General features: G+C 37.7%; 1 protein-coding gene across 3 annotated transcripts in view; it reads left to right on the top strand.

The window, feature by feature from the left end:
* The window catches only part of DNAJC12 (DnaJ heat shock protein family (Hsp40) member C12), a 41,600-nt gene that overhangs the window by 2,655 nt on the left and 12,484 nt on the right, over nucleotides 1–26,461 (top strand). For all 3 annotated transcript variants that reach the window (XM_045437563.1, XM_045437561.1, XM_045437562.1), the window contains exons 2-3: nucleotides 7,633–7,711; nucleotides 19,809–19,948. In XM_045437563.1, coding sequence (XP_045293519.1) covers nucleotides 7,633–7,711; nucleotides 19,809–19,948 — 219 coding nt within the window. The remainder of the gene's footprint in view (nucleotides 1–7,632; nucleotides 7,712–19,808; nucleotides 19,949–26,461) is intronic.

Here is a 26,461-nt window from a genome sequence, read left to right as displayed (position 1 = left end):
GGGCTTGATCTCACAAACCGCAAGATCATGACTTGAGCCGAAATTGAGAGACGGCTGCTTAATAAACTGAGACCCTCAATATATAGTTCTTACAATTTAAAGCTTGTGTTGAAAATTAATGAAATGACATATATAAACCATGGGAGGATTTCTGCTCTGTTGAGTAGAAAACAACATACCCTCATTTCAAAAACATTTATTGCAGATTAATTCCAAGTTAATCAGCTTTTTCGCCCTGCATCAGATTTTACACAAAAGACACATGTTATGTAATCTTCTAAAGTCTTTATCAATGCATACACCACAAACTAGGATGTATATCAAATAAGATATCTCCTTGATGTATATTTTATTTGATTTTTTGGTATTTGGTCACCATTTCAGTAGTAATGATAAGAAGGCATCCTGATTTTAAGATTTCACAGTCTTGAAAATTGAGCATAAACTTGATAAATGGAGACATCTATTTTTTGTTTCTAGTTCTCTTCCCTATTGACTTCAGACCACCTGGGTTTAAATCTTACCATTTACGAGCTGTGTGACCTTGGGGAAGTGACTTAATTTTTTTCTATGCCTTTGTTTCCTAATCTGCAAATGGGGGTAATAATTATAGTACCCATCTCATAGAGGTGTTGTGGGGATTAAATGAGACATGCTAAATAAAGACTTAGAATAGTGCCTGGCACATAACAAGTTGTGGTGTTGTTTTGGCCTCACAATAATACTGGGCACTTGGAACTTTGTAAATTTAGACAATTCTGTCTAAAGGGTTGGGGGGGGGGTGCGGGGATAGAGGATCTGAGGCGGGCCCTGCCCTAATAGCAGTGAGCCTGATGTGGGGCTGGAACTCAGGAACTGTGAGATCATGGTCTGAAGTTGGACACTCACCCAACTGAGCCACCAAGGTGCCTCTTAACAGACTTTTTAAAAGCAGTTTTAGATACATAGCAAAATTGAGCGGAAGGTATAGAGCTTTTCCATATACTTCCTTCCCTTCACTAATGCCTAGCCTCCCTGTTATCAACATCTCCACTAGGATGGTACACGTGCTACAACTGGTGAACCTACACTGATATAATCACCTGAAGTCCATAGTTTGCATTATGGTTCACTCTTGGGTTTGTACATTTTATAGGTTTGGACAAATGTATAATGACATTTATCATACAGAGTAGTTTCACTGCTCTAAAAATCCTCTGTGCTCCACCTGTTTGAATAATTTTTGACTTAAAGAAAAATTGCAAAAATAACACAGAGTTCATGTATACACTTCATCCCGCTCCCCTTAATGTTAACATTGTATTTACAATTATCACGCATAGTAAAATTATACAAATCAGAAAATTAGCATTGGCACAATAGTATTAACTCAACCAAGGGCCAGCAAGCTTTTTTTTTTTTTTTTTGTAAGGGGCCAGATAGACCAAGCCACGACTAGGGTGAGGCAAGCAGAGCACTTGGGATACAAAATTTAAGGAGGCACTAACTCTCAGGATTGTGCAAGTGCAAAAGTCTATGAGAGTAAGGCTACCTCCTTAAACCTAGGCATCCTGCTTGTTTCTCCTAGGTGCTGACCCTGAGACAGCAAACATTTTAGAGTTTGCAGAACTCTAGCACAACTATTCAATTCTGCCATTGCAAGAAAGTAGCCATAGATAATATGTAAATGAATGATGAAGACAATTTTATTAAAAAAAAAAAAAAACAAAACAGGTGACAAGCCAGATTTGTCCTTTGGGCTAGAGTTATTCAACCTCTGATCTAAAGGATAGGTCTCATTCTAATTTCATCAGTGTTTCTACTAATGTCTTTTTTCTCTTTCAAGATCCAAGCTAGAATCCATTATTACACTTAGGGGTCTTGTTCCCTGAGTTTCGTTCACAATGACAATTTCTCATACCTTCCTTTTTTTTTCATGACTTGGACACTTTGAAAAGTAATGGTCAGTTATTTTGTAGAATGTCCTTCCATTTTGGCTTGTCTCAGGTTTTCTCCTGATTAGGCTGAGGTTATGTGTTTTTGGAAAGAATACTGCTGAAGTGATATTGTACCTTTTTCAGTGTGTCATATCTGGGTACAGGATGTCAATATGTCCTAATGATCTAAACACATAGTTAAGTCTGTGTTTATCAGGTTTCTTCTGCCAGGTTTTTCCACCGAAGGGTTACTATTTTCCCTTTGGTAATTAAAAAATATTTTGGGTGAAGATTCTTTGAAGCTATAGTGTTCCATTTCAGACTTTCACTGGCTGATTTTAGCATCTTTTGGTGTATCTTGCCTGTAACAGTTACTACGATGGTATTTGCCAAATGGTAACTTTCTATTTTCTTTATTCACTTTACATTTATTACTTGGAATTCTTCTGTAGAGAAAATATATCCTTTATCCCACATTTATTTATTTATTCAACTACTTTTGTCACTATGGATTAATAGTTACTGTATTTTATGGGTTGTAACAGAATACTACCATTATATATTTTGTGGCTCATATTATTTCTATAGCTTATGTTTTGATTATCATTTGATTACAATGATGTAGGATGATCTCACTGAATTCATTTTGGGAATATTGCTAACGTTTGGAGTTTTATATAAGGGAAAAATCCAGTTTCACACTAAGTGAACTGAAATGATGGATACTAATTCACCCACTTATTAAGATGAGTCTTCTCTTTTCTATAGCATATGAATTTCCATCACTAGAATCAGTTCATTCTTTTAATGAATAAATCATAATTTTCAGAAAGCTTCTATTATGCTATAATGGTGTTAAAGAACATCTGTTAGTCTATAATCAAGTATTTATTCAACACTTGGCATTGGGCCAGTACTAGAAGTGATGGGGGCAAAAGAAAACAAAACAAAAAGGTGAGAAATTGTATAAGAACCTTGGCATCCAGCTGAGGAGCCAAACTAATACAAAGGAAATAGAGAAAAAATAAGGACTGTGCTATGTGGTATTGTTGGTAAGTGCACCAGAAATTACAGGAAGACTATCTGAAAAGATTTCAGAGAAGAGATGATGCTTGAAATGATCAGACTAGGTCAAAATTTAGACACATAGAGGGAGAGACAGAAGGCATTTGTGTGGCCAGAGAAAGCTGGAGAAGATTCATCCAAGTGGGAACCGGATTAGTGCCTATTGCACACTGGAGTATTTGCTGACACAGATCAAAATATTGTGCTAATAGGCTGTGGAAAAGATAAGTTTTTAAGTTTTAAAGTTTAATTTCTGAAACTAATATTTTTTTTAAAAAAATGTAATGTTTCTTTAGTTTTGAGACAGAGACAGAGACAGAGACAGAGAGAGTGAATGGAGAAGGGGCAGAGAGAGGGAGACACAGAATCCAAAGCAGGCTCCAGGCTCTGAGCTGTCAATGCAGAGCCCAACATGGGACTTGAACTCACAAACTGTGAGCTGAAGTTGGATGCTCAACTGACTGAGCCACTGGGTGCTCCATAAAAACTAATATACTTTCAGTAAGAAGATGTGGGGTATGAAGAGAACATGGAGAAAAATATTAGCTTAGATGCTTAAAATCTGGGAGTATATGTGCGTGTATACACATATGCTATATTTATGTGTTGTAAATACATGCATATATGCGTTAATATTTACAATGTGCATGTCTATATGTGTATGGAGTCAGACTGCCTGAGTTCAAATACTGGCTCTGCTACTTACCAGCCCTATGGCCTTGGGAAAACCACTTAACTTTTCTGTGTATTGACTTCTTAATCTGTAAAATGGGAATAATAACAGTACCCACCTCACAGAGTTGTGGGAATTAAATGAGATGCTATATGCACAGTGCTTAGAACAGTGCTTGGCATATAATAAGTCTTAATAAATCTTAGCTATTATTATTGTTATTATATATGTATATATATGTATATTATAATCCCTTTTAAGGTAAAACATTATGGTTTTATGCCTCATATAATGCTTTGTAGTTTACATTTCTTCATAGAACTATATTATATAATTTTTCTCAGATTATTAAAAGTCTTCTACTACAAGATGAGTTTTTAAAGTTTATTTACCTATTTTTTGAGAGAGAGTGAGAGAGAGAGAGAGAGAGAGAATATGAGCAGGAGAGGGGTAGAGAGAGAGGGACAGAGAGAATCCCAAGCGGGCTCTGAGCCATTAGCCCAGAGCCTGATGTGGTGCTCAATCTCACCAACCATGAGATCATGACCTGAGCTAAGATCAAGAGTCAGCTGCTTGGAGCGCCTGGGTGGCTCAGTCAGTTGAGCGTCCGACTTCGGTTCAGGTCATCATCTCACGGTCTGTGAGTTTGAGCCCCGCATTGGGCTCTGTGCCGAAAGCTCAGGGCCTGGAGCCTGTTTCAGATCCTGTGTCTCCCTCTCTCTCTGACCCTTCCCCGTTCATGCTCTGTCTCTATCTCAAAAAAATAAATAAATGTTAAAAAAAATTAAAAAAAAAAAGAGTCAGATGCTTAACCAACTGAGCCACCCAGGTGTCCCTACAAGATGATTTTTTTAATGACTGTAAAATATCTCAGCCTAAGAAATATTTCAGTTAACTTTAATATCTTATTACTGGACACATAAGGTTTTGTTTAAAATTTATAACATTTTATTCATTGAACCTTGTTATAACTAAATAATTTTCCCACCTCTATCTCCTTAGACAAATTTCTATAATTGGAATTGTTATATCAAAGAGTAAAAAAAATTATACACTTTTATGTATATATACATATACATAAATATCTTCAATTCTATCACTCTTTGACATCTAGGTAGATAGATAGATAGATCTCTCTATATATCTATTTTCAGGAAATTTGCATCCTCCCCAAGAGAGTATGAAGAATGTTAATTTCTTTGTACCCTCAATGACACTGGTCATTATCATGCCTTAGATGTTTTGATCTATTTGATTATGAGTAAAGTTGAACATTTGTTTGTATGTTTATTGGCTAGCATAATAGGCAGTTTTCCAGACCATTGAACATTGGATCAGGAAAACAGGATTCAGTGGACCTTGACATGGAGGGCCTCATTTGTCCATGGACTACACTTGGCATGAGCACATGGGGTGGGGATGCCAGAAGATAAATGGAACATTCCCAAGACAAACTAACCTGCTTTACCAGTTAGTTTACCCAGAACCAGCCTACCTAGGAGATTTGTAATAAATTTTGTGACACTAAAACTATAAAAAGTAATGAAAGGCAGATATGGACTATTCTTAATTTTTTAAAATATTAATTTGGCAAAGTAAAGAAAATATAAATGAGAAACTAACAATCACATACATTAGCATTATTGAGAATTAACCATTTTAGTACATTTGCTTCCATGGACTTATACTAGAATGTTTCTTAATGGGATAAAAATGAAAAAATAAAACAACAAAAAAAAAACCCTCCAAATTTCCTACCTTTGATAGATATGTATAATTTTATCCATTTATCTTATTAAAGTCCTCCAATACATATATACATAAATATGTGTATAAGTGTGTAAAAAATGTATCTTGAAGGGTGAAACCTGTTATCCTGGGGGGCTGAGGGGTAAAGGAACTTTTACTTTTTGTTCTGTATTGATGTAAGTATCTTCAAAGAGAGATTATGAAACTCATAAATAGCTTAATTAAAAATGCTTACTACTACTACTACTAGAATCTTTAGAATTTTTAGCATTTTAAAATTTAAAGACAAGTCTCAGTCTCATTTTCTTTGTTATATAAGCAGTTTATAGTGATGGATGGTCACTATAGGTCACTCTATGGTCACTATAGGTCACTCTATCGTCACTATAGGTCACTATAGGTCACTCCTAGGGAGCACCTAGGAAGAGGAAACAGAATTAATCACAGTTCTGAACAGGAAGTCTATCTCTTCCTGTTATTCTACTGGATTCCCAGTAGATGCTTAACAAAGAAAAGAATAGTTATTAGTTTGGGCATTTAATGCATATGCTTATCTAGTACAGCCTGGCTGTATTATTATTATTTTTTAAGATTTTATTTTTTAGTAATCTCTACACCCAGGTGGGGCTTGAGCTCACAACCCTGAGATCAAGAGTCACATGCTGTTCCAATTGAGCCAGCCAGGCTTCCCTACAGCATGGCTCTATAAAAGTGAAGAAAATTTTTTCCAAGGATTGATTAAGGATGACATGGAGCTGATAAATTTATGTTTTTACCATGAGCCTTATGACAATTTTAAGCTGAGCCTCTTGAGAATTTTTTTCTCAAACAAGAGGTCCTTTCCTTTCATTAATTAGTGGATAGTAAATATGCAACTTGGTAATAGATCCCTAAGAATTCTGCCATTGGTTAAGATTATTGGATTTGAGAGGCACCTGGGTGGCTCAGTTGGTTGAGTGTCCGACTTTGGCTCAGGTCATGATCTCACAGCTCATGAGTTCAAGCCCCGCATCGGGGGCTGGCTGCTGTCAGCGCAGAGCTCACTTCAGATCCTCTGTCTCCCTGTGTCTCTGACCCTTCCCTGCTCATTCTCTTTCTATCAAAAATAAATGAATATTAAAAAAAAATTACTGGATTTGAAGTCCAACTTCTTAGTTAACAAAAAATTTGGCTTTTTTAGTAACTAAATGATTTCTGACAAGTTACTTAACCACTGACATTTAGTTTTAGCTATTATTATTGAGTTCTTACTACAATTAGGCTTTGTGTTAAATGCTCTATTTCTATCATTCATGTAATATAAAGATAAGGAAACTAGGCACATGGAAGTTATACAACTTGCCTAAAGTCTCTGGCAGAACTGGGCTTTAAAATGAAGCAATCAGGGGCACCAGCCTGGCTCAGTCAGTAGAGCATGTGACTCTTGATCTCAGGGTCATGAGTTTGAGCCCCACGTTGGGTGTGGAGCCTACTTAAAATAAAAATTAAAAAACAATATAAAACAAACAAAATAAAACAAATTATATTGTGGAGCCACATAACCACTGTTGTCTCCTGCTGCTGTCATTGGAATTATAATTAACAAAGACAAGTATTGATTATGCATGATAATAAGGTTTAGATGGCTGAGTGAAATCAAATCAAATCAAAATGCCTCTCAAACTTCATATTAGTTTGGCTGAAGTTTCTCTTTTCCCAATCAAAATCTCCAACTACACTGTTAATTGGTAACAAAATTAACAGGTTTGAATTATGTCCTTTTAATTGTGAAATTCTTAATAAAAAAAAGAGGGGGGCAAAAGGCCTAAAGAGGGAACTTTATAATGGGTCATTTATAAACTTGACAGTCATCCTTGAATAATGAGTGATGACTAAGCATCTTTTGAAGGACTCAGATGAGTGAACGCCTCTTGTATGTATTCTTAGAATAAACCTATCTGACCATTTGTGACATTTAAATATATTGAGCTCACAGGTGTCTTGGGCTATCATCTAAATGCAGTAGCAAGTTAAACTGTTATCAGTATTTGGACAGAAGTTTTTATTGAATGCTTTCTGAATTTCATTATCAAGGCATTATTTCTTAGAGTAAAATGTCAAAATACAAATACAAGGATCACAATAAAAGTTGGGTTGATCATGGCTGTTTTGAAAAGGAATGATGCCCAACTTCTTTCTTTATGCCGTTTAATTTGGAATCCTTATTTTTAACATCAGTTTTTGTTTTAGGTTGAACAAATCCTGGCGGAATTTAAAGCCAAAGCCTTGGAATGTCACCCTGACAAGCATCCTGAAAACTCCAAAGCTGGTAAATATTTAATAATGTCTGTTTCCCATAAAAATGAATAATATCTAAATCTAAAAAGCTATTGAATAATTACCTAATTTTCTTTTATATATTATGCTCAAACTTATTCTTTCATTCAATGCCAAAGAATGTTTTTTGCACTATTGGATGGTAGGAGGGGAGGGAATGGTGTAGGGTCCTTTCTCCAATAGTAGTCATTTCTCATCCATTTTTCTTTCTGCTGTAACATGCTGCTTCCTGGTTTAAAATTTGTTCACTTTATGCTTTATTTCACCAGCTCTTGAGAGTTAACATGACTTAAGTATGTTTGTAACTAGGTGATTGTCTTGATGAGAACTTGATGTATTTTCTTCTTTTGGGGGAACTGAATATGTCTCTATATGATATATGGTAATATATTCATACTTTTGAGTTTTTTCTTTAGCATAATTTAAATTCCCTTATCATAAATTTTGACATAACTGCTCATGTGTATCTCAACTTAAAATAATACAGACAGGAGGAGCACCTGGGTGGCTCAGTCGGTTGAGTGTCCGACTTTGGCTCAGGTCATGATCTCGCGGTCTGTGAGTTCGAACCCCATGTCGTGCTCTGTGCTGATAGCCCAGAGACTGGAGCCTGCTTCGGATTCTGTGTCTCCCTCTGTCTCTGCCCCTCCCCCGCTCATGCTCTGTCTCTCTCTCTCTCTCTGTCAAAAATAAATAAACATTAAAAAAAAGAATAATACAGACAGGGGCTCCTGGGTGGCTCAGTTAAGCACCCAACTCTTAGTTTCGGTTCTGGTCAGGATCTCGTGGTTTGTGGGTGTAAGCCTTGCATCAGGCTCACTGCAGTCAGCCTGTCAGTGCAGAGCCTGCTTCAGATCCTCTGTCCCTCTCTCTCTGCCCCTCCCCTGTTTGCGCTTTCCCAATAAATAAATAAATATTAAAAAAAATACAAACATACCATTTATCCTTCTTTAACCTGTCTTCTTCCTGCTCCTCTTTTATCTCTCTCCTTCCTTTTAGAGCCAAACTTCCTGAAAAAGAAGTCCACAGTTTATATCTCTACTTCCTTTGCCAATTTTCAATTTATCCCAGGCTGACTTCCCTCTCACCTTTCTTGGAAATGGCTCTTGTAATAGTCATCAAAGACTTCTTGGCTGCCAAATCCAACATTTACTTTTTTAGGTTTTATCTTCCCTGAGTTTGCATCAGAAATTGGCACTGTTGACCAGGCCTCCTTGAAACATTCTTTCTTTTAGGTACCAAGATACACACTCATACTTTTCCTCCAACTTCTTGGGCTTTTCTTTCTTTCTTTCTTTCTTTCTTTCTTTCTTTCTTTCTTTCTTTCTATCTCTTTTTAATGTTTATTTATTTTTTAGAGAGAAAGGCAGAGTGTGAGCAGGGCAGGGCAGAGAGAGGGGGACAGAATCTGAAGCAGGCCCCAGGCTCTGAGTTGTCAGCACAGAGCCTGATGTGGGGCTTGAACTCATGAGTGGTGAGATCATGACCTGAGTGGAAGTCAGACACTTAACCAACTGAGCCACCCAGGCACCCCTTCGGTTTCTCTTTCTGTCTCTGTCGTGACTCCTCTTCTGCCTTAAATTTCCCTCCTAAACTCTCATTTCTGGGCTAACTCCCCACTTTCTCTCTGGAGTCTTTTTTAAAAAAATGTCTTTATTTGTTTTGGAGACAGAAAGAGAGAGAAAGAGAGCAAGTAGGGGAGGGGCAGAGAGAGAGGGAGACAGAATCTGAAGTAGGCTCCACACTCTGAGCTGTTAGTACAGAGCCTGAAGTAGGGCTTGAACTTGTGACCAGCGAGATCACAACCAGAGCTAAAGTCAGATGCCTAACTGACTGAGCCACCCAGGCACCCCAATTTCTCCCTGGAGTCTTGTCCAAGTCTGTGGCTTCAGTCATTAACTCTTTGCTGATGGCTTTCCAGTCTATCCTTAACTCAGTTCTCATTCTGATCTTTGGACTCTAGTTTTGAGTGTTCTTAGAAATCTTCGTTTGGAGACATTTCAAAGTCACCCTGTCAGAAACTTAACTCATTGTTTTCCTCTCACCCTCTCTCAAATCTTGCTCATCTTTGTGTTTCCCCATCTTAATAAATGGCAACCCCATCCATTTAATTGGTCAAGCAGAAACCTGTCTCCTTGCTCTCCCTTATGTCTACATCTGTTCAGTTACCAAATGCTGGTGATTTACTTTCCACGTCTCTCCTGGAGGTCTTTTTCCCTACATCTTCACAGCCCCTAGAGTAGACAAGTAACCATCATTTCATGCCTGGATCCCTACAGCACTCCTTTCATTGCTTCACACTGCAAAGAGTGGATTTCTTTTTAATTATGGAAAAAATAAAATATTTAATATGTACAAAAAAGGTATAAGAATACTATAGCAAATACCTATGTATGCACACCTAGCTTAAAACTTCAGCAATGTAGTTGAAGTCTTTGTGTATTTCTTTTGTTTTTAATTTTTTTAATGTTTATTTCTGAGACAGAGAGAGACAGAGCATGAGTGGGGAGAGGCAGAAGGAGAGGGAGACACAGAATCGGAAGCAGGGTCCAGGCTCTGAGCTGTCAGTTCGAACTCACAAACCATGAGATCATGACCTGAGCCAAAGTTGGTCGCTCAACCAACTGAGCCACCCAGGCGCCCCAAGTCTTTGTGTATTTCTACCTTGATTTTATCCTCAGGGTAGGTACTGTAATACTGTCTTACATTAGATGATTATGTTTACTATAGGTGCATATTATGGGTTTGTGTGTAGTATGTATATGTATATGATTTTTCTATAAGGAAAATATTATGATTAAGACCTATCTTAATCCACATTGCACAAATGATAAAACCCAAACTCCTCTTCATTAAAAAATTTTTCCTTTATCTCTTTTTAAAGTTTTTATTTATTTACTTTGAGAGAGAGAAAGTGTGAGCAGGGGAGGGGCAGAGAGAGACAGGAGAGAGTGAGAATCCAAAGCAGGCTTGCACTGCTAGTGTGGAGTCTGATGCAGGGGCTTCAACTCACGGACCATGAGATCATGACCTGAGCTGAAGTTGGATGCTTAACCGACTGGCTTAACCACCTTAGCCACCCAGGTGCCCCAATTTTCTTTTATCTTAAGTTTCTTTATTAATTTTCTCTAGAAATCATTGATCCTTTTGATTTGCATAAATAGGCCATTTTCCAATACATCAAGTCATTTTTGTTATACTTTTTAAAAATTGAAAAAATTATTTTATTATTATTATTGTTATTATTATTATTTTGAGAGAGAGAGAGAGCACACAAGAATGGGAGAAGGGCAGAGGGAGAGAGAGAGACAGTCCCAAGCAAGCTCCACATTCAGCATGGAGCCTGATGTGGGGCTCCATCCCATGACCCTGAGATCATGACCTGAACTGAAATCAAGAGTCAGGTGCTCAACCAACTGAGCCACCCTAGTGCCCCATTTTTTGTTATATGATTTTTGCCCTTTTTATTGAGGCACAATTTGTTTCAGGCAACGTGAAGAAACTCTAAGTATAAACTTGATACATTTTTGTCTACATATTACCAGTTTAACTGTTGCTCAGATGGATGTAGAACATTTCTGGCACCCAAGAGTCCCTTTTTACATCCTGTTCAAAGTCAGTATCCTGTCCCATTTTTGGATCTCTATTTCATTGACTAGTTTTGCCTAGTTTTGAATTTCATCTAAATGGAGTCATACAGTATATACTCTTTTGCTTTACATTGTGTCTGTGATAGTTGCCCATTCTGTACTTGCAGCAATAGTTCATTCTATGTAATTGCTGGGTCTTTAGGTACAAGCCCCTTCACGTTGTGCTTCCTGACTCCTTTGCATCTCTCCATTTTCATTTTCTCTCCACACAGAACTACCTTGATTCCTCAATATGCCTTGTTTTCCACTCTTCAGAACTTTATGCCTGCTTCTTCCTCTGTCTGGCTCCCTGTGAGGCCTGCACACCTCTCCACCTTGCTTTGATTGGTTAGCTCATCCTCTTGTGTCAGGTTTCAGCTTAGTCATGATTTCCTCTGGGAAGTTATGTGTGCCCCAGTTACCCAGAGCACACTGTACTTCAGGCAGCAAACCGTGTATCACACAATCTCCTTGTTGCCTATTTGCTGATTAGTCATACTGAAAGCTCAGTGAGGCAGGCCTCCTGCTATCTTGTTCACAGTAATATGCCCCTCGCATATTACTCGCATAGCACCTACCATGGAGGACACCTACTTTGTGCAAATCATTTATTGAATGAGTGAATGAATAAATTTCATGAACATTTCTTTAGGAGACATATTAATTACCTCTTTGAACTGGAGTTAATATTAAGATAGATGCCCTGACGTAAAAGTACAAAAATTTGACAAAAACTTAAAAACAACTACCACCCCAGGTTATTCTTTAACTGGGTTCTTTTCCAATAAAGCGTGGCTTTGAGTTGTTTCTCTGTCCCTGGCAAACAATTTCTGTTTGGGGTACATGATGAATCACTGTGCAATCATTGCCATTTCTGGTTACCATAGTGATGGGAATTTTCACGTACGGGCTACCTCAAGGCTTCTTGTTCAGAGAAACACTGAACTGTAAATATTGTTTAAAATGAAAGGTACACAGACATCAATATCTTCCCCTGTCGGGCTTGTAGTTGATAGATGATTCAATCTTTGGGTAGAAATTGTTTTCAAGTCTGTTTAAGCATCCATTTAATCAATTTAGATTAATATGACCTTCTGAAAATTTAAGTGGTTCTTTATACACTTGAAGAAGGATTAAGAATACTGATAAAAATATTGTAAAATGTTAAAAATTCATCCGGTGCTGAATTTTAGTTTGACAGAAATTCAGAATACATTACACAGATTTTGAAACATATTTCATTAAGGTGAAATTTTATAGAGCAACTACATTATACTTGTATGTATACCTTTTTGGTTCATTAAGTGTAGTCTTAATCATTTCCATTACTAATTACTAATTTGTTATCATGATGGAGTAGTAGATATGGAGCACAATCTTGTCTGTCTGGATTGCTCCTAGCTCCCACTTATGAGCTAGTTGAACTTGGACAATCTCTTTGAGCCACAGTGTTCTAATAGGAAAAATGGGTAGACTAATAACATTATTGCTTCATGCACCTGATGTGGAGACTAACATTCCTGAGCATGCAGGAATAGCTCAGTGAATGTTGGCAATTATGACTCACTGGACTTTCTTTAGTTGTTGTTGTTTTTTTTAATGCAGGATTCCAAGATAAAAATTTAATAGAATGAGATAGTTTTTTTTTTTGTAAGTAAACATTACATCTTTCTCCTTTTCATTCTTTTTTTTTTTTTTAATTCTAAATCGAAGTCTTTTAGGTTTTGAGAAATCCCTTCTCCTCTTCAGGTGGGGGTGATGTAGGCAGCACCAGTTATGCTATAGACATTGTGTCACTGAGCTGAAAAGCTCCTGGCTGGTGTTCATGACAGTCCTGTGTGTACACGTGACAGTAACTGTTCCAGGCCAATGCTTTATTAACTTCTCTCTGACCTTGAAGAAGGGGATTTCAGACTGAATTAAAGATCTGTGAAATGGTATTTTTGTTATTGATTTGTGGGCTTCAAAAACATTGGGGTATTTGAAGGAGAGCTCCTTGTCCTTGCTAACTGATATCTTCTCATGTCTCCATGCTTTCCTACTTTAAAAACTCTTTATTGCTTTTTTATCTGTGAATAAAAATAACATACAGTAATAAATAATGTTGAAAGTGAACGTCCTCTCTTATCTCTCCCTAGCAGAGAAACACTATTAACAGTCATGTATTTTCCTCCAGATTTTTTTCAAGGTATGTTCTGATATTATATTTTTATTATTATTTTTCAAGTAATTGTAAGTGGCCTACATTTAAAACGTGGCTATAATAATACAAATTCTATTGTGAAATATGAATTTAAAAGAACTTCTGTATTTTCAGAACAGACCTAAGAGTTAAATCAGAATGTCTTTCAAAGGTCGCAGCGTCATTTGCTCACGTAAGCTTATAAAATGAGATCTCTCTTCTCGGAACTGGTAAATGTTTATCTTGTGTGATTCATTTGATTAGCTACATATTAAAGGGCAAATATAAACCCAAACTCATTTTTATTAAGTGTGGTGGAGAGGATGGAACAAGGAAAGGCCACCTATCAGGAAAGATAAAGTCTCTTTAGCTTTCTGCTTATCAATTGTTGTCAAGGCATTGACATCAGAATAATCCCAAGCAGCCTTATTTCATTCTGGAAACTCTGTAAAACAGGTTAACAGTAATGTGCAAAGAAAAGGTGACTCATAGGGGCATCTGGGTGGTTCAGTCAGTTGAGCATCCAACTTCAGCTCAGGTCATGACCTTGCAGTTCATGGCTTTGAGCTCCGCATCAGGCTCTGTGCTGACAGCTCAGAGCCTGGAGCCTGCTTCATGTTCTGTATCTACCTCTCTCTTTGCCCCTTCCCCACTCATGCTGTCTGTCTCTCTCCCAAAAATAAATATACATTAAAAAAAATAAAAAAAAATAAAAGGTGACTCATAGATAAATATATAAATCTTTACAACCACTGCTGTGGTAGTAACTGGCATATGCATCTGTGGTGATAATTTAATGAGCTTTTTATTCCTGTTGGAAAAAGTGACATCTTATTTGTACAGTGGGACATTTAAATTGTCGTCAGCAGCAGGAAGGATTACTCACTGGAGTGAGCTGCTATGGCAAGATGCTTTTTATTAGTTTGTTTATTTCCCTGTAATTTTCAATAACCCCATCTTTAGGGTCTTTCCTTTAACCCACCAGTTGCTCCTACCTCCAGTGGTGATATTAAGTAGCAAATGACCTGTGAGGTACTGTGCTGTCCAGCTTTGGAGTAGGGTCTTGGAGGGACCCTGCTGTGGCAGGAAGTATGTCTGGTTGTTGAGGGAACACTTAAAGTGGTGGTGTTTGGAGGATGGGGGCTCAGAAATACCAAATCTTTACCACCTGGGGTATAGAAGTATTTCAGTATTTCCAGTACCATCAGTGTTGATGGTACATTTGCTTCAACACCTGTTTGAGAGACTCTTGACTAATTCCAACGAGGTATTTTAAGCACTATCAGAGCAATTAATTAGTTTCCCCACTGATACTATTAAAATGTTCCTAATTCACAAAGTGTTTGAAGAATATGTGTCATTTCTTTGGTGGTTGGAGCTCAGAAAATAGTACTATATAACATCATTATTATATTCACCTCAAAATAGGAAACATTCACTCCTTGATTCATTGAGCAAATAATTTTGAGCACCTGCTATGCTGTTTCAATGCAAAGGATATAGCAGAGAACAAAACAGATAAAGTCTCTGTTTTCACAGAGTTTGTATTCTGGTAGAGGGGATAGATCATAAACAAATAAATACATAATGGCCCAGGACAAGTACTATAAAGAAAAGTAAAGTAGGGCAAGGGAGATAAAAGCGTGGGGCTAATGTACAGGCATTTTATATAACATAGTCAGGGAAGACCACCTCCACAAGATAGCATTTGTGATGACATCTGAAGGAAGTAAGCCATATGAGTGCCTGGGGTGAAAGTATTCTTTGTGGAAAGGATTGTAAGTGCCAAAGTCCTGCTTGGCATACTCAAGGGGGATCAGGGAAGCTCCTTTGGCTGTATCAAGGGAGATGGGGAAAGCAGAAGAAAATGAGGTCAGAGAAGGAAGAGAAGGTAGAGGGCAGGCAGAGCATGTTAGGCCTACTAGCCATGCCATTTCTCGTAAGAATTTTTAGTTTTACTCTGAGAGAAATGGGAAGTTATTAAAAGTCATTTTGAGCAGAGGAGTGATATTATATTACTTATTTTTAAAAAGGTCTCTCTGACTGCTGTGTAGAAAACAGATTGAGGCAAAGGCAAGGAGATTGGTTGAGAAGCTGGTATAATACTCCAACCAAGAGAAGATGGCGGCTTGAACCAGAGCAGTGATAGTGGAAATGGCAGCAAGGGGTCAGATCTTGGATATATTTTAAAAGTAGAGCCACTAGGGTTTGCTAAGGGATTAGAAGTGAGATGTGAGAGAAAGATAAAAGTCAAGGATGACTCCACGTGCACAGAAAACTAATGAAATATTTTCTGACCCCCCAAGCAGAATCAATTGTGTCTCTGTATTTCTTTTTTTTTTTAAGTTTATTTAGAGAGAGAGAGAGAGAGGCCCTTGCCTCTATATTTCTATCACATGATTTTGAAATGGTTTGTTTATGTGTCTGATTCCTTACTAGACTTTGAGCTTCTGAAGGGCACAACTTGGATCTTACTGATGATTGATGACATTTTATTATCCCTGGAGGTGGAGAAGAAAGTGGAGATTGGAGGGTAGCATCCATTGCAGGAAAATGGAAAGTGCAGGAAGGAAGGGAGTGCAGGAAAATGGAAAGTGCATGAATGGAAGTGGAGAGCACCAGCTGGGGAACCTGGCAGGTTAGGGTTTGATTTTGTGGCTCCATCACTTGATGTTTTGGGACTTTGGGCAAGTTACATCAACTCCTTCAGCCTTAGATTCTTTAAAATGGGAATAATAATAATAATAATAATAATAATATCCACCTCATAAGGTTGTTGTGAAAAAGAAAGAAACTCTGTACTCATTAGTAATTACTTCCCATTTTCCCCTGTCCAGCCCCTGGTAACTATGAATCTACTTACTCTCTCTACAGATTCATCCATTCTGGATATTTTATATCAATGGTATTATACAATATGTGGCCTTTTGTGACTGACTTCTTTCATTTAGCATAGTGTTTTCAAGTCTCATCCATTTTGTAGCATGTTTTAGTACTTAATTTATTTTGTGGCTGAGTGATAATTTCATTAAATGTATATACCACAGGGGCACCTGGGTGACTCAGTGGTTGAGTGTCTGACTCTTGATTTCAGCTCAGGTCATGATCCCAGTGTCATGGAATCGAGCCCCGCATCTCTCTCTCTCTCTCTCCTTCTCTCTCCCTTTGCCCTTCTCCCCCCATTTGCACTTTCTCTCTAAAATAAAAAAATATATATATGCATTTGTTTATCCAACTACTAACTGATGGAAATTTGAGTTGTTTATACTTTATGGTTAGTATAAATAGTGTAACTATGAACATTCATATACAAGTTTTTGTGTGGGTGTATGTTTTCATTTTTCCTGGGTGTATATTTAGGGTTGGAATTTTTGGGTCATATGGTAACTCTATGTTTAACATTTTTTTTTTATTAATTTTTTTTTCAACGTTTATTTATTTTTGGGACAGAGAGAGACAGAGCATGAACAGGGGAGGGGCAGAGAGAGAGGGAGACACAGAATCGGAAACAGGCTTCAGGCTCTGAGCCATCAGCCCAGAGCCTGACGCGGGGCTCGAACTCCCGGACCGCGAGATCGTGACCTGGCTGAAGTCGGACGCTTAACCGACTGCGCCACCCAGGCGCCCTCTATGTTTAACATTTTGATGAACTGGTAAACTGTTGGGTATTTTTTGTTTTGTTTTGTTTTGTTTTGTTTTGTTTTGTTTATTTATTTTGAGAGAGAGAAGAGAGAACAAATGGGGGAGGGGAAGAAAGAGAGAGAGAGAGAGAGAGAATCCCAAGCAGGCTCTGCACTGTCAGCACAGAGCCTGACATGGGTCTCAAACCTACAAACCGTGAGATCATGATCTGAGCCGAAATCACAAGTTGGACGCTTAACTGACTGAGGCGCCCAGGCGACCCTGGTAAATTGTTTTTCAAAACAGTTATGCTGTTTTACAATCCCACCTGCAATGCATGAGGCTTCAAATTTCTCCACATCCTCACCAACAGTTGTTATTATCTATCTTTTTATTTTAGCCATTCTAGTGATTATGAAGTGTTATCTCACTGTGGTTTTGATTTGTATTTTCCCAATGACTAATGATGAACATTTACTCATGTGTTTATTGCTCATTTGTATATCTTCTTTGGAGAAATGTCTATTCATTTCCTTTACTAATTTTTAAATAGGCTCTTAGTCTTTTTATTGAGTTGTAAGAATTTATATATTTTAGATATACATTCCTCATCACATCTCTAATTTGAAAATATTTTCTTCCATTCCATGGTTTGTCTTTTCACTTTCTTGATGATCTCTGAAGCACAAAATTTTCAGTTTTGATGAAGTACAATTTTGTTTCATTTGTTTGTTGCTTGCACTTGTGCTTTTGGTGTCATGTCTAAAGAGCTGTTGCCTAATCCAAGGTCACAAGGATTTACTACCATATTTTTTCTCAGAGTTTTATAGTTTTAGCTTGTACATTTAGATCTATGACGCATTTTATCACTTCTTGGCATTTTGGCTAAGATCAAATGTAAGTCTATGATCCATTTTGAGTTAGTATTTGTATATGGTGTGAGGTAGGGATCCAATTTCATTCTATTATATGTGGATATCCAGTTGTCCCAGCACCATTTGTTGAAAAGACAATTTTTTCCCCAATTTAATGATCTTGGTAGTTTTGTAGAAAACAAATTGACTGTAAATTTGAGGGTTTATTTCTTGACTCTCAATATCCCATTTATTTATGTTTAGTCTAATGCCAGTGCCACACTGTTTTTATTAGAGTAGTTGTGTAAAAAGTTTTAAATTGGGAGTGTGAATTCTTCCAACTTTATTTTTATTTTTCAAGATTATTTTGGTTATTCTGGGTCCCTTGCATGTACATATGGATTTGTTAGGATGAGCTTGTCAATTTTTGCAAAAAGAGGCAGCTGGGATTTTGATAGAGATTGTATTAAATCTATAGAGCAGTTTGGAGAGTATTACCATCTTAGCAATGTTAGGTCCTCTGATCCATGAATATTGATGTCTTTCTATTTATTTAGATATCTAATTTCTTTCAACAGTATTTTATAGTTTTCAACATATAAATCTTCCACTTCTTTTGATACCATTTTTTCTAAGTATTTTATTCTTTTGGATGCCATTGTAAATGGAATTCCTTAATTTCATTTTTCAGATTGCTCATTGCTACTGTATAGAAGCACAATTGATTTTTGTGTATTGATCTTATATACTGTTCTATAGAAAGTTTTAACTTCATGGGCACCCAGATGGCTCAGTTGGTTAGGCATCTTACTCTTGATTTCAGTTTGGGTCATGATCTCATGGTTTGTGAGTTCGAGCCCTGCATCTGGCTCTGCACTAACAATGCAGAGCCTGCTTGGGATTCTTTCTTTCTTATTTTCTCTGACCCTCCCCCACTCACACTGTCTCTCTCTCACTCAAAAAAAAGGTGCTGCAATGGAAATAATCCAGCTCCACTAGAGAGAGAGAGAGAGAGAGAGAGAGAGAGAGAGAGAGAAAGTTTTAACTTCATTGAGGAGCAGAAGAGACATTCCAAGTGTTTCCAAAAGGGACACGAATGGTTTCTATTGTATGCCATCTGGTCAAATAGATCATTGACAAAGCTACCACTTATCAACTACCTACCATTTTATGTCTTGTGCTTAAAACTTCCCAATATCTTCTTATTGCTCTTACAACAAAAAGCCAGACCAGAATCCTTAGGCCTCTAAAGTCCTGGATGATCAGGCCCTTGTCTAGTCCACAGCCCCATTCTTCATTGTTCTTTCTAGCCCTGTGTCCTCCAGCCACATTGGCATCCTCTACTTTTTCTAAATCACCATGCTCTTTCCTGCCTTAGAGTCTTCATTTACAATGTTCCTCTAGCCTGATCACTGCCCTTCCTCATAACTACCACTAGAAAAGGTAGTTTTCTTCCTAGTAGATAAAATTGTAATTTTGAAAATGTTTATAAATGTCAGTCCCACTAAATAGTTCATGCATACTGTTCACACTTGTGTCATTAGCACCTGTAACAGCATCTGGCACATCACTGGAGCTCAGTAAAAGGAGTGGCTAAATTGTGAGTCAGACACTTTACATACATGATCTCACTTGTCCTTACGACTCACTTCACAAGAGGAAACTAAAGCTTGAAAAGGTGAACTGGCTCAAGGTCACACAGTGAGTAAAAAACAGAGACATACTCCAGTGAGATCAGTTTGCTTGGGAGTTTAAAATAACTCCTCCAGGAAAGAAGTGCTCATCTTTTGATTTGTTTTCCAGTGGAGACTTTTCAGAAACTGCAGAAGGCAAAGGAAATTCTGACTAATACAGAGAGTCGTGCCCGGTATGACCATTGGCGAAGGAGCCAGATGTCAATGCCATTCCAGCAGTGGGAAGCTTTGAGTGATTCGGTGAAAACAGTAAGTTTCTCTCCAGGATGATGTGAATTTATGAAGCTCAGGCTTCCCATGGATTAGACCCACACAAGAGCTCAAGAAGTCAATAAGTAAAGGAGGGAGACCAAGAAGCTGGTAGAATCTGTATATAACTCAGTGTCCACAAACTTCTGTGAGGGAAAATTCAATGGATCAGTGCCAGAAGAGCTCATGACTGCAAGAGCTCATTGGCTGTATGATTCAATATATACAGTCCTCATTATCATTTATTGTTTTACACATTCTGATAACTGTGCTTCTCCAGTTGCTCATATTCAAGTTGCTGAATTTGAACCAATGCAAATTAATCTCCTCCATCTTTTTAGTTGATATCAACCTGTTCTCTTGTCAAGGTTTATGAATTCTGTAAAACACAGAGTTTGATTAATTAAAGAAAACTGTAAATTATTTTAAGCTTATTATTGTTATAGGTTCAGAGAGACTTCTTAAACCATTGTGTTCTCTTTCTTCATGCTATTAAAAAAACTAAATATAGGGGCCTAGGGTGGCTCAATCAGTTGAGTGTCTGAGTCTTGATTTTGGGTCAGGTCATGATCCCAGGGTCATGGGATCCAGCCCTGCATCAATCTCTGCATTGAGGGTAGAGCCTGCTTAAGATTCTCTCTCTCTCTTTCTTGTTCTCTCTCCCTCTGCCCCTTCACTGCTCATATGCATGCATGCTCATTCTCTCTTTCAAAAAAAAAAAACCCTAAATATAAAAAAAATAAGTATAATTACCATGTTATATACTTATTTTGTTCTTACATTGACCTTTATATATTATATAGAAAATAATGATTTAAAAATTTTTCTACATTCTCAAGTATGACTTATTATCCAGCTTTTTAAAATAGGGACATTTTTCTATGACATGAGACTTAAAATACACAAGTTACTTTATTATATGTATACTTACTTATTTAAATGCAAGTTGGTTAACATAAGTATAGTATTGGTTTCAGGAGTAGAACCAAGTGATTCATCACTTACATATAACACCCAGTGCTCATCCCAACAAGTGTCTTCCTTAATGCCCATCACCCATTTAGTTCATCCCCCACGAACTTTCCCTCCAGCAACCCTCAGTTTGTTCTCTGTATTTAAGAGTCTCTTCTGGTTTGCTTCCCTCTCTGTTTTTATCTTATCTTATTTTTCCTTCCCTTCCCCTATGTTTATCTGTTTTGTTTCTTAAATTCACAAATGGGTAAAATAATATGGTATTTGTCTTTCTCTGACTGACTTATTTCACTTAACATGATACTCTGTAGTTCCATTTATGTTGTTGCAAATGGCAAGATTTCATTCTTTTTGATTGCCAAGTAATATTCCAGTGTGTGTGTGTGTGTGTGTGTGTGTGTGTGTGTGTACACAAATTACTTTTTAGGCAAGTCTTTAGGGACATTTGATAGAATTAGTCTATAAAGGGATTCACATCTCTTAAATTACACCCCTTCGGTCATTTAGATTTCCTTCTTAACAGTTTTTATTTAAAAAAGACAAGCAAATTGTTTTTTCACTGATAAAAGACCTATAGTAGTGAGGGAGAGTCTTTGACATAATGGGGAAAACATTGCAAAACTCTCAAAGTGTATATAGTTGAAAGCCACTCTACATAAAATGTAAACTGTTTTCTTCATCTCATATTGGAATAAGTTATATATTCATGTGATTTGTTTCAAGTAGTTTAATTATTTATGAAGGATTAACCATATGATTATTGAGTATATACACAAAATAACTAGATTCTTTAAAAAAATAGTAACTACTTCACATACTCAAAAATAAGAGTTTTTTCCTTTCCATTGTGTATATCCAAAATTCCTTGTTGACACTGACTAAATAAACACTGTTCCACCATCTCCACATAACCATATTTCCATTCTCCTGAGTATGACACGTTGTAACTGCAATTGAATTAGTGACCCTTGCTATGCTAATACGCTTTGATTTACAATGTGCTTTTTTTTCTTTTCTTGATGATCTACTGAACTCTGTTATTTAATTTTAACCACTAATATCAAATTAGCTGTGGATTTTTCAGAAACTTTTCTCCAAATTTCTCCTTTATATTGCCAATGTCTTTCCTTTAAATGCTAATTTTCTGTCTCCAAACATGTCATTTCTGCCTTGAATTTAGGTTAACTATGGACTGTTTGAAGTCTTACAATATAATATAATATTTTATTTTATTTTTTGTTTTTATTTTTCTTAATGTTTATTTATTTTGAGAGAGTGTTCATGTGCATGAGGCAGAGAGAGAGGGAGGGAGAGAATCCCAAGCAGCCTCCACACTGTCACTACAGAGCCTGGTGCAGGGGTCTATTCCACAAACTGTGAGATCATGACTTGAGCTGAAATCAAGAGTCAGATACTTAACCGACTGAGACACCCAGGCACCCCACAATAATAATATTTTAGATATTACTGGCTGAATCATTTGTCTTGTCAGCAAAATTGAAACAGTATGCTGAGCCAGTATATGGTTTGAGATTTTTTTATTAATGGAACAAAAATGATAAGATGCGTATCTTTTTGCTTTAAATCAACGGTGATATTTTTTTCATGTACAGTCCTCTTAGGGCTAAACTTTGTTGTTTTCCTTAAAAAAACTTTTTGTAATGTTTATTTATTTTTGAGAGAGAAAGACAGAGCGTGAGCAAGGGAGGGGTAGAGAGAGAGGGGACACAGAATCTGAAGCAGGCTACAGGCTCCAAACTGTCAGCACAGAGCCAACGCGGGGTTTGTGAGTCGAACTCACAAACCGCGAGATCATGACCTGAGCCAAAGTCAGATGCTTAACCTAGTGAGCCACCTAGGTACCCCTAAACCTTGTTTAGGGTGCTTGCTTTTGTTTCTCTTCCTCAGTGAATCCCCTATATCAAGTTTCACATGTTTTGTAACTCATTTGATAGACTTTCTATTTCCTCTCATTCTTTTCTGTTCTAATCCTTACAGTCTTTACTCCACGTGAAAGCCTCATCTGTGTATAACATTTTAGTTGTTGCTTTCAATGTGCATGCATTTCGTTTGTTCATCCTTTCACATTCACCATGTAGAAGAATTAACAACAATTATCATGCTAATATTGTTCACCTTCTAAATAGACCATTATCTCTCCTTTTGTAGATAAACATCACCATTAGGCTAGTTGGGTTAGGTATGTTACATACGCCATATGACAATAAAATGATTATAACTAATGGTTTAAATTTTAGGTGACATTTAGCTAAAACATCTGCATGTTTGCTTGCCCTATACAGTTATAGATTGTTAAATCCCATAAAACCCCTACCCTTTACATCACCAACCCTGTGTTTCTGCTTTTTATGTAAACAATACAATCCCTCTGGATAGGTAAGAATTGGTGGGAGTAATATTAGTCTGATGTAGGACTTGAACCCAAGAACTGTGACATCATGACCTAAACCAAAACCAAGAGTCAGATGCTTAACTGACTGAGCCACCCGGGTACCCCATGTGATATGGGTTTTATTAAAAAAAATTTTTTTTTAACATTTTTTATTATTTATTTTTGAGACAGAGAGAGACAGAGCATGAACAGGGGAGGGGCAGAGAGAGAGGGAGACACAGAATCTGAAACAGGCTCAAGGCTCTGAGCTGTCAGCACAGAGCCCGATGCGGGGCTCAAACTCACGGACTGTGAGATCGTGACCTGAGCCGAAGTCGGATGCTTAACCGACTGAGCCACCCAGGTGCCCCGATATGGATTTTAAATAAAGGGATATGGGGAGAGGTCTTCAGTTATCCCAGCCTTTGGGTCTTGGGGTAATCTGAAAACAGAGACCTTTCTAACTCAAAGGATCTTAGGGAAATTCACTGCTGTGATGCTAAATGGTTTTACCCCAAGGAATCCAGGATATGAATGGTTCTCCCTCTAGTTCTGAAATACATGGCAGAATGGCTTTAGAGTGGCTGTGGGAAAATGGTTGCAGCAAGGCTACAATCAAAATAAAGTGCTGGGAAAAATTCTTATAAACTGTTGTAACTGTCATGTCATATCCATTGCTATACATCTTATAAAGAGTTAATGGAAACAGATTTTTAGTGAATTGATTGTTTGACAAATTGATTACTTCTGGGAGAGCTTGTTGGGACTGCCAGTTACCCTCACGTGGGTCTATTTGTCTACTGATTGTTTCTGGGTTCCTGGGCTCAGCGCGGTGCCCTTGTGGTGAGTCCAGTTGGCTACAGACTACTAGGGAAGCTTCCTATTATGCCTGGGTGGCTACTCTATCCTCCATCAGATGGGAAACAGTGTGCAATTCAGCACCTTCTGAGCCAGTTTAGAAGGCAGTCTGTTCTAACTGAACATTATACAAAAGCAGAGATTATATGCAAACTTATGCTGCCCTCCAGTCTGTCTATGTATCTATATCTGTAACTATATTTTATGTATATGCATATGAATATACATATATTTATGTATCTATATTTGGATATATATATTTACCTTTTAATAGAATTGAGATCATGCTATTAATGACCACTAATGACCATTGTGGCCTATTATTCATTAACACCATGCCATCAATACTCCTAATTGTATCAAAAAGTTATGATGAACAGATTTATCTAAAAGATTCCAAGAAGGGGGGCGTCTGGCTAGCTCAATCCGTAAAGCATGCGACACTTGATCTCAGAGTTGTGGGTTCAAGCCCCATGTTGGGCACAGAGTTTCCTTAAAAAAAAAAAAAAAAAAAAAAAAAAAAAAAAAAAAAAAAAAATAAATAAATAAAAAGGTCCCAAGAAGGCATTTTACCCCTTTGCACTTTCCCTTTCTTCTTGTTGAGGTGCTTCTCCTGGCTCCTTCCTGGGAGGTCAACGTTAGTGCTCCTGAGAGAGGAGATAAGAAATTGTGGTATCTCTCCAAGCTCTTTTAAGAAGCTGTTCTCTGATGAACCCCTGGCCCCTGCCTAGCAACGTTTGCTTGGGCGAACCAAGCTGGTCACATCCCCATGCAATACTCAGAGCCTCCTTCCTATGTTGCTTTGTTTAAACTGGTAAATAAGGGAAGCTTGGGTCGCTCAGTCTGTTGAGCCTCTGACTTTGGCCCAGGTCATGATCTCACCATCTGTGAGTTTGAGCCCCACGTCAGGCTCTGCTGACAGCTCGGAGCCTGGAGCCTGCTTCGGGTTTTGTCCCTCTCTTTGTCCCTCCCCAACTTGTGCTCTGTCTCTCTCTCTCTCTCAAAAATAAAATTTAAAACATAAAAGAAATTAAAAAAAAACTGGTAAATAAAATGGTGCCCGCAGGTAGAAGTTGGCAACCCCAGTATTTTAAGATAGTTCAGATAGACGTGCCTGGGTGGCTCATTTGGTTAAGTGTCAGACTTCAGCTCAGGTCGTGATCTCGCAGTTCATGAGTTGGAACCCCACATTGGGCTCTCTGCTGTCAGCACAGAGCTTGCTTTGGATCCTCTGCCCCCCTCTCTCTGCCCCTCTCCTGCTTGCGTGTGCATGCGCTCTCTCTCACTCTCTTAAAACTAAATAAACATTGAAAAAAAACGACTTTCAGAAGTGTGCTGAAGATGAAAAGTATGCCGCCCCTTGAATCACGCGCACAAGTACAGCATGGCAGCGGCCCCTTCTGTAGTTCCTGGCATGGTTCTCATAGGCCTTGAACTTCAGAAAAGTTTGTTTTGTTTTGATTTCTGTGTTTCGCTTTTTTTTTTCTTTCTGTCAGGAAAACAATATCCTGGATATCAGGAATCAGGAAAAAACTTTATTCTGGGTTTTAAACTTGCTTAAATATGTGGCTTATGGGTTTTCCTTGGGTTTTTGAGTAACACAAGTAGTAAGACACTGTTCAGGAGTGCTTCAGGAATAGAGTCCCATAATATCCAAATGAGGTTTCAAGAAACAGTTATGGTTATTATTTTGGTTAATGCCAGGGTTAGTTATTCTACTTGAAATATTCTTGACACAGCAAACTCAATTTTTCTTTCTCACTTGGAATTCATTTATTCATCATTCCATTCATCCACCCATCTTCCCAATTTTAAATGTTTTAATAGGAAATACATGTAGAGGACACAACATTTAAAAAGATACTACAATAGGGTGAATGGGGGAAAGTAACTCTGTTTCTTACCTTTGTTTGATTTATTTAGTTAGTTTTTTAATTTATTTTGAGAATGAGAGAGAGCACAAGCAGGGTAAGGGCAGAGAGAGAGAGGGAGAGAGAGAATCCCAAGCAGGCTCCATGCTGTCAGCATGGAGTCAGACATGGGACTCAAACTCATGAGCTGCGAGATAATGATCTGAGCTGAAACCAAGAGTTGAATGCTTAACCGACTGAGGTGACCAGGTGCCCCTATTTTAACCATTAAAATTTTTTTTAATGTTTATTTTTGAGAGAGAGAGTAGGAGAGAGAGAGAGTGCACACACAAGTGGGGGAAGGGCAGAAACAGAGAGGGAGACACAGAATCTGAAGCAGGCTCTAGGCTCTGAGCTGTCAGCACAGAGGCCGCTGATGTG

This window comes from Leopardus geoffroyi, chromosome D2 (assembly GCF_018350155.1).
Source record: "Leopardus geoffroyi isolate Oge1 chromosome D2, O.geoffroyi_Oge1_pat1.0, whole genome shotgun sequence".
NCBI classification, from domain to species: domain Eukaryota; kingdom Metazoa; phylum Chordata; class Mammalia; order Carnivora; family Felidae; genus Leopardus; species Leopardus geoffroyi.
Note: the sequence above shows the minus strand (reverse complement) of the source record. Positions and strands in the feature narration are given on the sequence as shown.